The following is a 12801-nucleotide window of genomic DNA, read 5'->3' on the forward strand; positions in this document are numbered from 1 at the left end:
TTCTGTTATGCTTTCTCCCGGGCAAGCCAATCAGATGGCGCATCCTCGCTCTGGTCCTGCCCCCTCTTTGAAGCCGGCAGCCGCCAGCTTGCGAGGGCCGGTGCCACGTTTGCGAGGCGGGTGCGGGGAGCCGTTAAGGCTGTTGCGGGGATGGCGGCCCGGCGGCGCTGAGGCGGGCGGCCATGGCGGCGCTGCGCGCGGCCCTGCTGGGCGCCGTGCTGGGCTGCGCGGCCGCGGCGCTCATCCCCGCGGCCGACGTGAAGGTGGAGGTGCTGCAGAAGCCCTTCCTGTGCCACCGCAGGAGCAAGTGGGGGGACATGATGCTCGTGCACTACGAGGGCTTCTTGGAGAGGGATGGCTCCCTCTTCCACTCCACGTAAGTCAGTCGCTCTGGGAACCTTGCCTTGGAGCTGGGGGTGCGTGCGTTTAATATACATATATATCTATGCCTATAGCAAATATATATATAGTGCCCTCCTCTGAGTTCCTTCTCAGGCTGAGCCATACGATGTGACCTGCGACTATGCGGCAAAATGATGTCGAAACCCTATTGTTTTTTATTTTTTAAATTAAAATAAAGTAGCTCCGAATATGTTCATGTGTGTGCTGAGAATATGAGGGGGAGGGAGGAAATAAAAGCAATGCATCCTCATCCAGAACTTACCCCTGTTTCTTATTTTTTAGTTAATTAATACATCTTTTAGCAACACTGAACAAGCTTATCTGAGAAACCCTTTGCCTACTACATCCAGCTTGTGCTACAACTGGAAAATTCGGGTTGTCTTTACATTTTAAGAGCTGAGGAGGCACTGACTTGTAGTACTTCTAAAGATGAACATCACAGCAAAGTTCATCTCCTTCCTGTTCATAGACTGAGGCTCTAAGCTATATTCCATTTAGCTTCTGCTTTCAAATTAGCCCTTGGAAAGCAGATTATATATATATTTTTTTTTTAAAAAAAAGAGGTGATTGACACCCTCTCTAACAATTTAGATACAGGTTTTAATATGATACAAATGGTTTATTAGGTGCATACTTTGTGCTGTCTACAAATTTCTTTCTAGTTTCTTAGGAAAACTTCTGGAGGAGACATTAATCTCTAGTTCAGAAAAAAAAAAAAGTGTTTTCTAAAGCTGCCAGCACAATTTTACTTGTAGAATGGTACCTTGTCGCTGCTGAAATAGCATTTTCTTCACCTGCCCCAGAGCAGGCAGTTCAACATACCAGGTAATGTAAGTAAGAACAAGATACTCAAAGGAGTTTAAGAGCCTGCAAAGACCTGCTAATGTTGCCTTTCCTGTAAGCATCAACTCGGTGTTAACAGTGGGAGACAGCAAAACGCTCAAGTTTGCACAGACCTTGCCTGAAGTCTGCTTTGTAGAAAACATACAAAAGGGCTATTTTGCATGTTCACTCTTTTGTAGGCAATTTAAACTAAAATCTCACTAATTTTCTCTTGTAGCTAACCTGCCTCTCTAAAAGGAGTTCTAGTGACAATCTAGGTTTTCGTGGCTAACTTCTGTAAGTGCTGTTTCCTCGTTGAGCACCTTTCTTGCATGACTGGTAAAGGGAGCTTTTTGGCTGTAGTTAAACTTAAGCTACTGTCACTACAGTGGAGGTAGCCCTTGTGTTACCACCTGGTGAAACTAGAACAGGGGAGTGGGCCTCTCTTTCTAGCTAAGTGTTTTGCATGGATTTATTTCTATTCTTCTAACTCTGTTGTGTGCACATTTTTCCCCCCTAATAACTGTTTTCAAAAGAGATGTTGCTGACTGCATGGGATAGGGTAAACTGTAAATGTGGCCAAGATCTGGAAACTGGTCTCAATTTGCAGTTTACTGAGAAATGCACACAGCCTTGAATGTATGTTTTAAGTAGGGTTGCTTTTGTAGTCTGTGGAAATGAATGATCAGGGAAATGAGGGAGGGATCCAGGTGGCTCAGTGTTGTCATGCATGCCCTGTAAATGCTGTTTTATTTATCAGTGGTGTCACGCAGGGCATAAGTTCAAAGATTTTGAAGGCTTAGATCTTCCTTCATTTAAGAAATGCCAAGGTGCTGAATAAGATTTTTATTGCATAACTCTCTGCTGTGTTTGTTTTCTGTCTGCTCCTAATATAGAGCTTGCTGTTCAAAGACTAAGTATTGTATTCCCTTCTTTTCTAGCCACAAGCATAACAATGGTCAGCCCATGTGGTTTACGCTCGGCATAAGGGAAGCAATCAAAGGCTGGGATAAAGGTTTGAAGGACATGTGTGTGGGAGAGAAGCGAAAATTAACTATCCCACCTTCCCTTGCTTATGGAAAAGAAGGAAAAGGTAAAACACCTAGAGTCCTCTCCTTACTTCAGTATGTTTTTGTCCATTTGTTTTACTGTTACTCGTTCTGGTCTAAGAGGTTAGCAGGTTTTCAAGCTTTCCAGGCAAGTTCTATAAAGTAAGAGAAATCGATGGAGTCAGGTACTCTTTCTCACAGACTTGCTTTTTACAGAAATATTTAGCAAGTGGTTTAGTGGTGAACACAGGAATGTTGTATTTGAAGTAATTTTGCTTTCAGGAGAGAACAGGAAACTTTTTGTAGACAGCCAGTTGTCTGTGTGTGAGACACAGCTGTACAATTCTCAGTATTCAGCTACTATTCACCTAGTAGCATAATATTAGAGAATTAGTTGCCTGGACTGATGTGCAAAGCATTACAATTACTTCTCAAAGATTTGCAAGCCCTGCGTGTTTAAAGCAGAAACTTTGAAAGAGTGAGCGTTGCTAGTTGCTTAAGATACTACTTGTTTTAGGAAGACTTTGAAGTATTTGTCTGAATGTTGCTCAAGTGATGCCCTGGAAGACAGACAGAATTATTTCATTTTCTCCATGCTTCTTCAGAACACGCAGGATTTTACTAGCCCCTATCCTGGTGCCTTGATTGCTGACTGACCTGAATGATGAATCAGATGTCTTATTTTGCAACCCTCAGAAATATTACCTGCATGCCAAACCCTGAGGAGGTTACTGTGGGCTGTACTTCCAGAAGTATCTGCTTATTTCTTCAAACCGTAAATCTAAAATCTGCCTGTTGCTGCAACTCAGGGTATATTTAACCAGCACAGCTCCAAAATAGTACGTGGGGATTAGTTCTGCCCATCTTTTCAAAGTGCAGGAATGTTTTTTTGGAGTGCTGGCAGCCATTGTGGAAATATACTTGCTTCTACTCAGCCTCTGCATACAGTGGGGCCAGGTGCTACAAGGTCTCTGATAATAAGTTCAGTCATTAACACAAAGGAATAACACACTGTTGCAAAGCCAGGACATGAGAAACTGGAATTACTTAGGATGTGGGGAAGCAGCCCTAAGACAGCTGCAGGATACAGATAGCATTTCAGCCTGTTTGTCCTTTTCCACAGAAAAGAGCTTTGGTTTGGGTTTTTGTTTGTTTGTTTGTTTTCTCAAGTGGCAGAGCATCAGATGCAAAGGGTAGTAGTCTCTGTCAAAAATAGTCAAACTGAAACCTGCATATGTGCTGTAGGGGCTACTCGAACTCCAGGCTACAGTTTGAAGCAGTCACAGTGCTCACTGTTGCAGATCCTGGCCTCAGTAGTGCAAACAGCAGTGTTTCCAAATAGATGGCGCTAGAAGAACTTTGCTCAGACACACGGGGCTTTTGTGTGGCACTGAGCGTGTAAATGTCTTAACTTGTCTCCATGTTTAAACATTTTGGGCAGGAAAAATTCCTCCTGAGAGCACACTGATATTCAACATTGACCTTTTAGAAATCAGGAACGGACCAAGATCTCATGAGTCATTCCAAGAGATGGATCTTAATGATGACTGGAAACTATCCAAGCAAGAGGTAAGTGGGTTACTTTTCTCGCTAACAGCGCTACAGAGCAAGGTAGTGGAAAGGGGAAGATAAGCTAAACTTATCTGAATGCTTAGAGTTAGATTTTAGCACTAGGTGAAGTGTCAAGTGGCATTTTAACATATGCAAGTTGCAATTCACCCTGCCTCTTGGTCACTCTTGTTCAGGCAGTGCTTACTATCCACAGAGCAACTCTGCAAGCAGAATATGTACTACATTAAGAGCACCTAAGTTATGAATATGTGTTAGTTATAGAACACACAGGATAGGTAGCTGGGAGCAAGAAGCTGTTAGGCTAACTGTTAATATGGTTGCCATGAATGAGAAAATGCCCTAGAAGTCTTTGCTAGAGGTGGGTTGGAGTGGGATGAGCCTTGCAGTTGTTACTTCCAATTTTCTCCACCTCCCTCTACCTTGCTTATCGTTCAATCAGATACACTGAAGATAGTTGTATCATCTCCTATTACTAAAGAGTCTGAGCAGGGCTACGAAATCAGTTTTAAAATTAAAAAATTGAAATTGTTTTGAAAGTGACCTAGAAAGGCATGTAACGATTGTCTAATACTACCATCCCAAGCCGTATGACCCTCTATTACACTGCAGTAGTGCAATTCTTTCATAAGCTTGCCAAATACTAACTCAACCTTTGTGCAATAGGTGAAAATTTATTTGAAGAAGGAATTTGAAAAGCATGGAGCAGTGGTAAATGACACCCAGCATGATGCTTTGGTGGAAGACATATTTGATAAAGAAGATGAAGACAGTGATGGATTTATTTCTGCAAGGGAATTCACTTACAAGCATGATGAGTTGTAGAAAAATGTGGCAGAATTTCTTATGATGCAGAAATGGCAGTGACTTGGAGAATGTTGGATTCTCTCATCTTCTTTATTCATTGTTTTCAAGCTGACAGTTGTTGGTGGCAAAAAAAACAAGTTTTTTATATTAAAGAGAATTTCTGTTCATTATGTATAAATGTTTAAGCTATTGAAAATGTACCTCTGTTCATGCAGCAGCTGTGCATATAATTTTTTTTTAAAAAAAAAAACAAAAACACTTTTGTATTAACTTATTTTTTGGAAATGGAAAAAATTTTCCAGATATCAAACATTGTGAAAATCAAAATCCAGGTCAATGTCTTTCTGTTTGTGTGTGCGCAGATGTGTTGAAGTCATTTCCAGGAAGTTCTTAATGCATAACTTCTAGCCTGTGGCTTATTTACTTGGTCTTGTTTTTTGTGTAAGTCACTGCTTGAAAAGCAGTGTGCCCAATTCACTTTCTGAAGATTTTTTTTTTTTTTGGAAAGATACACTAGAAAGCATCAGCATCTCTTCCTGTAGCTTAGTAACTGATACAAAGCTGTACAAAAAGATAACTCTTCTATGCTGATTTTGCTCTTCTAGAGGGAGTGTGTTACCAACCGTGACAATAATTGTGTTCTTTTTTTTTAATGAGGTGAACAATGTGGGAGTTGAATGTCAGACTTGTTTGTTTGCCTTTGTTTTTTTTCCCCGTATCAGTAATATTCTAGGAAATCCCTTAACCTGTAAAACTGCAAGTTGTGCTGGGGTGCATGGGTGATGTTCCTGCCTGTCCTGGCAGGAACATCTGTCAAAAAGGAGCTCTGAGTTCAGAGCTGCTGCCTGGGGGCTTTGCTCGAGGCGGTAGAGGGGCACGAGGCAAATGCAGCCCTGTGAAAGGGGAGTAGCACAAGGTGCTAATGCCACGTGAGTATCACCATGGGAGACTGCAATCCCAGTGCTTGGGGATGAGCGAAACTGCTCTCCGTGCCCTCTAGTGGGGCAAGAAGCATCAGGAAACTGCTTTGTTCCGCTCTGTGTGGCACAGCGTTAGGAACTGGCTAGAGATCCTTGTGTCTTTTCTGACAATGGTCACTAGTGGGGAGAGCAAAGTAAAAAAGCCCGAGTGTGTAATGGGCTTTTGGAGTGTGGGTTTCCTGGTAGGTTTGTTTGTTCTTTATTTTTTATGAGGGGGAGGGGAAGTCATTGTTTAGGGTGTAAACCACAACATAGCAGATGCTTATCTGACAGGACAAGGGTGGCCGCATGTTCTTGTTTCAAGAACTTTTCAATTCCCTTTTCCTTGAATCCTCTCATGTTTACTTCCACAACATTATCTGATGGTGAGTTTTACTGTAGAACTGTGTAGAATCATAGAATCCTTAAGGTTGGAAGGGACCTCTAGAGGTCATCTATTCCAACTCCCCTGCACACGCAGGGTCACCTAGAGCATGTGGCACAGGACTGCGTCCAAGCAGGTTTTGAAGATCTCCAGAGAAGGAGACTCCACAACCCCTCTGGGCAGCCTGTTCCAGTGCTCTGTCACTGTTAAGAAATTTTTCCTTAAGTTCCTGTGGAACTTTTGGTGCTTCAGTTTCCGGCTGTTTCCTCTAGTTCTGTCAGTGGCCATCACTGAAAAGAGACCAGCACCATCCTCCTCGCTGCCTCCCTTGAGGTACTTATAGACACTGATCAGATCCCCTCTCAGCCTTCTCTTCTCCAGGCTGAACAGGCCCAGCTCCCTCAGCCTCTCCTCATAGGGCAGATGTTCCAGGCCCCTGATCATCCTTGTGGCCCTGCGCTGGACTCTCTCCAGCAGCTCCACATCCCTCTTGTACTGTGGGACCCAGAACTGGACACAATACTCCAGATGTGGCCTCACCAAGGCTGAGTAGAGGGGCAGGATCACTTCCCTCGACCTGCTGGAGACGCTCTTCTTAATGCAGCCCAGGATTCCATTGGCCTTCTTGGCCACGAGGGCACACTGCTGCCTCATGGTCAACTTGTCGTCCACCATGACACCCAGGTCTTTCTCCGCAGAGCTGCTCTCCAGAAGGTCGGTCCCCAGCCTGTACTGGTGTCTGGGGTTATTCCTCCCCAGGTGCAGAACCTTGCACTTGGCCTTGTTGAATTGCATGAGGTTTTTCACCGCCCAGTTGTCCAGTCTGTCCAGGTCCCTCTGGATGGCAGCACAGCCCTCTGGGGTATCGGCTACTCCTCCCAGTTTCGTGTCATCAGCAAACTTGCTGAGGGAGCACTCTGTGCCTTCATCCAGGTCATTGATGAATAAGCGCTTTCCCATCGCTTGCCATGGAGCTTGCCTGACTTCAGCTCTCCCAAGGCTGTGTATTTGTTTTGTGCTGCAAGTCTTGGTTTCCACTGCAGCCCCCAGAGCACAGACCCACTCTAAGGGAGACCGAGTAAGATTCATCCCATTTATATTGATCGTGTTACATCTCCATAGGCATCGTTCTTTGATGAGGCATCTGTATTTTCCCATTAACTACATGGGGAGTCAAGGTAACTAGAATAGCCTTGGATAAGGAGGACTACTAGGATAGGAAGTTGACTTTTAAAACTATTTTGTTTAGTAGGTGGAAACTGGCAGGTTCCTGGCCAGACAAAAGAGGAGCTGCGGGGTGGGTGCTGCTTGGGAGGGAGGAATTGAGGCTTGGGTTGGGTCTGTCGAGGTTTTAGATCAGTTTGTGGTATTTATCAAAGCTGTCCAAACATCCGGCTTAGAAATAAAAGCATAAAAGCATGGAATAAAACTTGGCACTGATCTCCTGGCCAAGCATTTAAATAGGTAAACTGAAATAAGGGGTCCCACTGCATGTGTACAGGAAGAGCGAAGTGTTGTTTGCTTTGCATTAAATGGAAGTCAGTAGGTATGATGAAATATAATGGTGCAGTATTGTATTTCTACTTAGATTTTTTTAAAGCATTTTATAAAAATAACTTCCAATAAACTGTACAAGTTGATATAGTAATGACAGCAGTGTATTAAAGCAGGGGGACACAGATGTTTACCTGGTGCACTGTGCATAGATTTAGAGTAGGTGGAGGTTTTTTCCTTAGTGCTTTTCTCAGTAGCTATGCAAAATTTCTGAAACTGAACTAAGAACGGCTTTCACCAGTGCTTAATCACCAGCAGGGTTGAAAAGCTACTGCAGCTGTGTTACTGTTTTGCAATCATCAAAGCCTGTGAAGACGGTGGGGTTTCTGGGGGTAGAGACAGTATGTTGCCTCTGTTGCTTGTGTCTGCTGTGATTCCCCAGGAGATGCGGGAGGAGCATTGGCACTGCTCTGCACGGAGAACCGGCACCACTTCCCACGAAGAAGCAACCCCCACCTGCTTGTCAGTAAAACACAGCACTTCAGAAGGTAAAAATGGCTCAAAACAGTGATAAGAGCATCTCCAGGATTGTTCCTCTTACAGTTTATAGCCTGCTTCAAGCGTTCCTTATTGTTTTACATAGGTAAATACCTGCTGATGTTCTCTAGAACTGCAGCCTGTCGTTCAGAGCTGCGACCTACCAGTCATAGGGAGAGCCGCTGCCTCCTGTAGGTGTAGGAGCAGCCTTCAGAACTCATTTTATTTGAAAATATTTGATATGCAAGGCAGGGACACAAAATACCTCCTGGCAATGCGTCAGGACTGCTGCGCGTAGTCTGAAATGTTTTCTAAAGCTTTCTTCTACTGAGAACAACTGACAAGGCAAACAGTGCTGGAAATGAAAAAAAATAACATTACTGGGTCTCCAGTCTTCCTCTGCTCCTCGGTGCCTCTCTCCATGTGCTGCCAGTAGCATTCCCAGATGGACCTGTTTTGGTGAGCACTGGGCACAGCAAGGTCAAAAAAATTGCAGTGTTAATTATGTATCGAATAAACTGCTACTGTAGTTTCTTGTTTGTGACATTTGGAACCAAAATGCCCCAAGGCATGTTTGCCAAGTAAAAAAAGTGGTACAAATCTGTCTAATTTATAATAGATATGTGGAAGTTCGTCCTTTGATGCAGAAATGCTAGTTTTGGATGGCAGGGCAATATCAACATGATGGAGTTTGTTCTCTGGGTAAAGGGGTAAATTTGGAGAAAGGATAGTGAGAGATGATGTAAGTGCACTGAGCAATGGGTGAAATGCAAAGGATTAAGGAAGCAAAACCATATCCTGTGTATCGGGCAGAGAAAGGCTTGGAAAACACAAGTTATAAGGCTGGATGGCGATCTGGCTTGATTAGAAATCACTACTTCAAACAGTTTCTATATGGATTTTTTATGCTTGTTACCAGAATTTAAATCTAGACTTTCAGGGTCAGTGAAGAAGTAGTCAGGACAGGTACACTTCAGATTCATCAGGGTCATAGCCTCAGGAAAAAAAAGCGCATGTATCTTCATCAGGGAATCATTTTTGGTAACAGGGGAAAAAAAAAGATAAAAACTGCTTATATTTCTATAAGCCTGGATAATTTTAGCCCTCCCTGAAAGTTAATCGTGATGCTTACCATTCTGTGCCCTAGTTTTCTCCTGGTACACAGGGAAAACAGCTCCTCGACAAAATAATCGTCTTTCCTTAGTTGTCCTGCTACTGTTTTTGTATTTGTGCTTGATTATGTCAACAGTTTCACTCAAGAAGGGCTAGCTGGGAACTCGGTAGGAAGCTCTATATCTGTTTCAGGGGCAGGAGCAGTCGCTCGCAGCCCCGGGGCCCTGAGGGGCGTTCGGCTGGGAGCCTCCTCAGCTTCCCGCTCTCCTTCGGGAATGCTCTGCCCTTGGAGCACGCGGGTTTAGCTGCAGGTTCTGTGGTGCTTCTGCCAGCCAGAATGAGGAGAAATGTTTAGAGCTCAGTTCAGCCAAGAGATCTGCTGCTGAAGGACACGGTAGCTTGAAATGTCAACGTATCTGATAATTTTGCGTGAAGTTTCTGAAGGTCCTGATGCCTGGGCTACGAGTTGTCCAGTTGGGTCAGGCCTTCACTGGAGGTGCACCAAAACCTCTGTTGATTTATTTTACAAACTCTTGGGCTTTTTAAAAATTAAAGAAAAAAAAAAGTGTTATTGACACGTTATGGCTGGAGGAGCAATTCTAGGTGTAATTTCTCCCTATTGTTAAGCTCTTTCTTTGTTTCCCATCTTGTGTGGTGCAGCTGCAAGGGCTGTACCGAGCTGTGTGAGTGGCAACAGGGAGAAATTGTGTCCCCGAGCTTTTACTGTCCTTGTGCACAGTTGGAAGGATTGTACGTGACTGCCAGCACGTGTTACACTTGTTTCCTTTGCTTGTAACTGCTATGTATGTCTATTAAGTAAATAACAATGAACACAGCAACTTAAAAAATATTAGGATCTGGCTACTGGATATCAGTGCAGGCCACCCTTCAGGGTTCCCTATATCCCATGTATGTTTTCCTCTGCCTTAAAATCTGTGAGGTTGATGCTAACTGTCATTAAGAGCTGCTCTTCATATTAGATTGAATGCTTCTAGTTTCTGCTTGCACGATGGCCTGCTTAAGGAGATTAAATGACACAGGATAATTGATTCCTCAGCGGACATTCAGACTGAAAGCATTAAATCAATCCCATCCTCTTACATTTTATTGACACTGAAGTTTCCTTAAAGCAGCTGATGATTCTGTTTCTGCCTCTTTCCCTGTGAGATGACCAAGGAATACCTGTTTCTTTTGTGTCTGGCCTGCTGTCTCTCTGGGAGTAAATGGTGTGGCTTAGCTCTGTCTCTTTAATTCGTTGGGATATATTTTTAAAGAGCAACTCTTCATTCCTTACATCCAAAGTAAAATGATATTAGTGACCCGATGTCTATCTCTTGGCATAGAATCTATGTTAGCTGCAGCTAACAGACTATGGGGGCTTAAAGAAAATGCTGATCTGCTGGATTTTGCTTTCAGCAACTCTGAGCTTGATAATTCCTTAGAAAGATAAGGCTAGTGATGTTCCTTTTAACAGAAGGCCAGAATCTACACTTGGGGCATGCAGTAGGGGTGGGAAGAGAATAGGAGGGCTGGAATCCAGCTTTTCCTGGCCAATATCCACAGCTGAATAAGGAAGTCTGAAAAGTGATCGGTAATTGCTGCTGTTTCTTTATTGACACACATATGCAAGAAATAGCATACCCAGCTATTCCTTGAACTATGAAATGTTCCATACAGTGTGAAGAGCTTTTTTATTTTTCCCCACCACCTGTTAACTACTATTTTTCTGGTTGTGTGCTGTGGACAAAGCTATTTATGTGCCCTTGGGCTCATCAGTGAGGAAGAAACATACAGTCATGGCTAGTGTTTTTAAGTTGTCTCCCCCCCCCCCATCATTTGAGAAGTGATGGAACCAAAAGGACCTCTTTTGTTTTACTCTTATTTTTCTTTTGGTTTAAAGTATTTCTGTTACCAGAGATCCCTTCCAAACTGTAGGTATCTACTACTTTTGCGCCTGAGGAAAGTGACTTAATCACTGAGGGCTTTATGGAGTTTGGAGTAAGGACTTTTATTTAAAGAAACAAACAAAAAAAAGCTGCCCAAGTTTTACGCCCCTCCACCACCCAGAAAGCAGAGCAATTACACAGCAGAAACTGCTGCAGCAGAAGCGCGTGGAGCCGCCGAAGGGCGTGCTGCTGCCACCACGTCCCGCGCGTGGTGCGCGCGAGAGGTAGGAGGGTTGCTGGCACGAGCCTGGCTTTGGAGCATCTCAGCAGACCTGTTGCTGTGGTTACTGATCAGGAGGCTGTAGCCTCCACCAAGCAAGCGCTGTCTATGCAGCACCAGATGGCTGGTAAATCACGTAGTGGCATTCGCGGTCTCTTCTACTACTGTCCAGTCTTCTCATCTCTAAGTCCTATGATTCAGTTTGCAACAATTTACATGTGAATTACTCGGGCATGACACAGTACCATAGGATATAAAGCTGCAGCATTTATGCAAACACCTTAACAAATGCCTGTATCACCTGTATAACACCACAACAATCTTTTTCTATGCCTTGATGCTCAAGCTGTTGCAATTTTATGAAAAACATTAAGCTGAGAAAAACTCTATGCTTAAATTTTCATATAACTTTGCATATAAGTAAGAGTGACAAAATGGAAATTGCATTACTTAAAAATACACCACAACTGGACTACAGTTGATTTCCTCTTTACATTTTATTGGTCTGGTACAAGCATTTCTGTACAGGGAGTATCAGAACAGTGCTAGCATGTATGAAGATTAACAGGATTGTTGCATAACAAGAGAATGCTGCTGTCTCTATTTCTGATTCTTTTTCATCATCACTGGTTTATTTTCTCAGGATGACAAATTTCCTTCTTCCTCCCATCTTCTCCATTATTATTATTATTATGGATCTTACTCTATTGTCAAGTGCTTTAGCCTCATTGTTACAAATGCTTTTCTAACCTATTAAAGAAGCTCGAGTCCCACGGATTTCATAAGCCAATAATAATAATAAACGTCCTGTAATACTTTTTACAGTTATGAAAATAAAACATACTGTCACAGATTATAGTATAAACTATAAAAATGATGAAGATGAAATAACACAGTGATGTCTCTGCTAAATCCCACCATTAACCTTTCTGAGTAGGCAATGGGACAGCTTGGTTGTGTGCTTCAGTGTTGGGTCTCGCAGGTTTCCATACTTTGAGGGTCTAATACTGTTCCCAAAATCCCCCTTCCTTCTGGCCCTTGACACTGGCTAAGCTGTTGTGCTCTGTTGTGTCATTTTATGTAATAGAGAAATGAATTACTTGGGTGCATGAGTAAGAGCCTGGCATTCAAGCCTGTCATTGTGCCTCCAATGACATCTTACGTACAGCTGCAGCCGTTCGCATTTACATAGATTAATCTTCAATGGTATAATGGGATAAAGGGGCTGCAGCAAGGATTTCTTTTATCTTTATCATTTGGAGTTGTCATTGAACCCAACAGGTGCCATCTTATTTTATATGGGAATATTGCACCTGCCACTCTCTGCCTTTCAGATGAAGCCATCTCCAGTGTGGGAGTAGTACTTTAAACTCTCTGCTCCACTCTCCAAACTGGAGAGGAAAAAAAAAAAAGTACCATTGATACTTTCTGTTCTTTGGCTTTACTCTACATCATCAGCTGACTTCATAGATCTATGATACGACTATCATCCTGGGCT

General features: G+C 43.2%; 1 protein-coding gene across 1 annotated transcript; it reads left to right on the top strand.

Moving 5' to 3' along the window:
• Positions 1-77: 77 nt before the first annotated feature.
• Positions 78-4882, top strand: FKBP14 (FKBP prolyl isomerase 14). The gene is made up of 4 exons (XM_088521173.1): positions 78-376; positions 2166-2317; positions 3715-3842; positions 4509-4882. Exons 1-4 carry the CDS (start codon positions 183-185, stop codon positions 4665-4667), a joined length of 633 nt encoding a protein of 210 aa, XP_088377299.1. The 5' UTR covers positions 78-182; the 3' UTR covers positions 4668-4882.
• The last annotated feature ends 7919 nt before the right edge of the window (positions 4883-12801 follow it).

The sequence above is a fragment of the Tinamus guttatus genome, unplaced genomic scaffold, assembly GCF_059628265.1.
Source record: "Tinamus guttatus ecotype Peru unplaced genomic scaffold, ASM5962826v1 Tinamus_guttatus_pri_ptg000115l, whole genome shotgun sequence".
Classification (NCBI taxonomy): domain Eukaryota; kingdom Metazoa; phylum Chordata; class Aves; order Tinamiformes; family Tinamidae; genus Tinamus; species Tinamus guttatus.

Coding starts and splice junctions, on each gene's coding strand:
- FKBP14 (XM_088521173.1), top strand. CDS start 183: ATGGCGGCGCTGCGCGCGGCCCTGCTGGGCGCCGTGCTGGGCTGCGCG. Junction 377..2,165: donor GGCTCCCTCTTCCACTCCAC/GTAAGTCAGTCG, acceptor CTTCTTTTCTAG/CCACAAGCATAACAATGGTC. Junction 3,843..4,508: donor GGAAACTATCCAAGCAAGAG/GTAAGTGGGTTA, acceptor TTTGTGCAATAG/GTGAAAATTTATTTGAAGAA.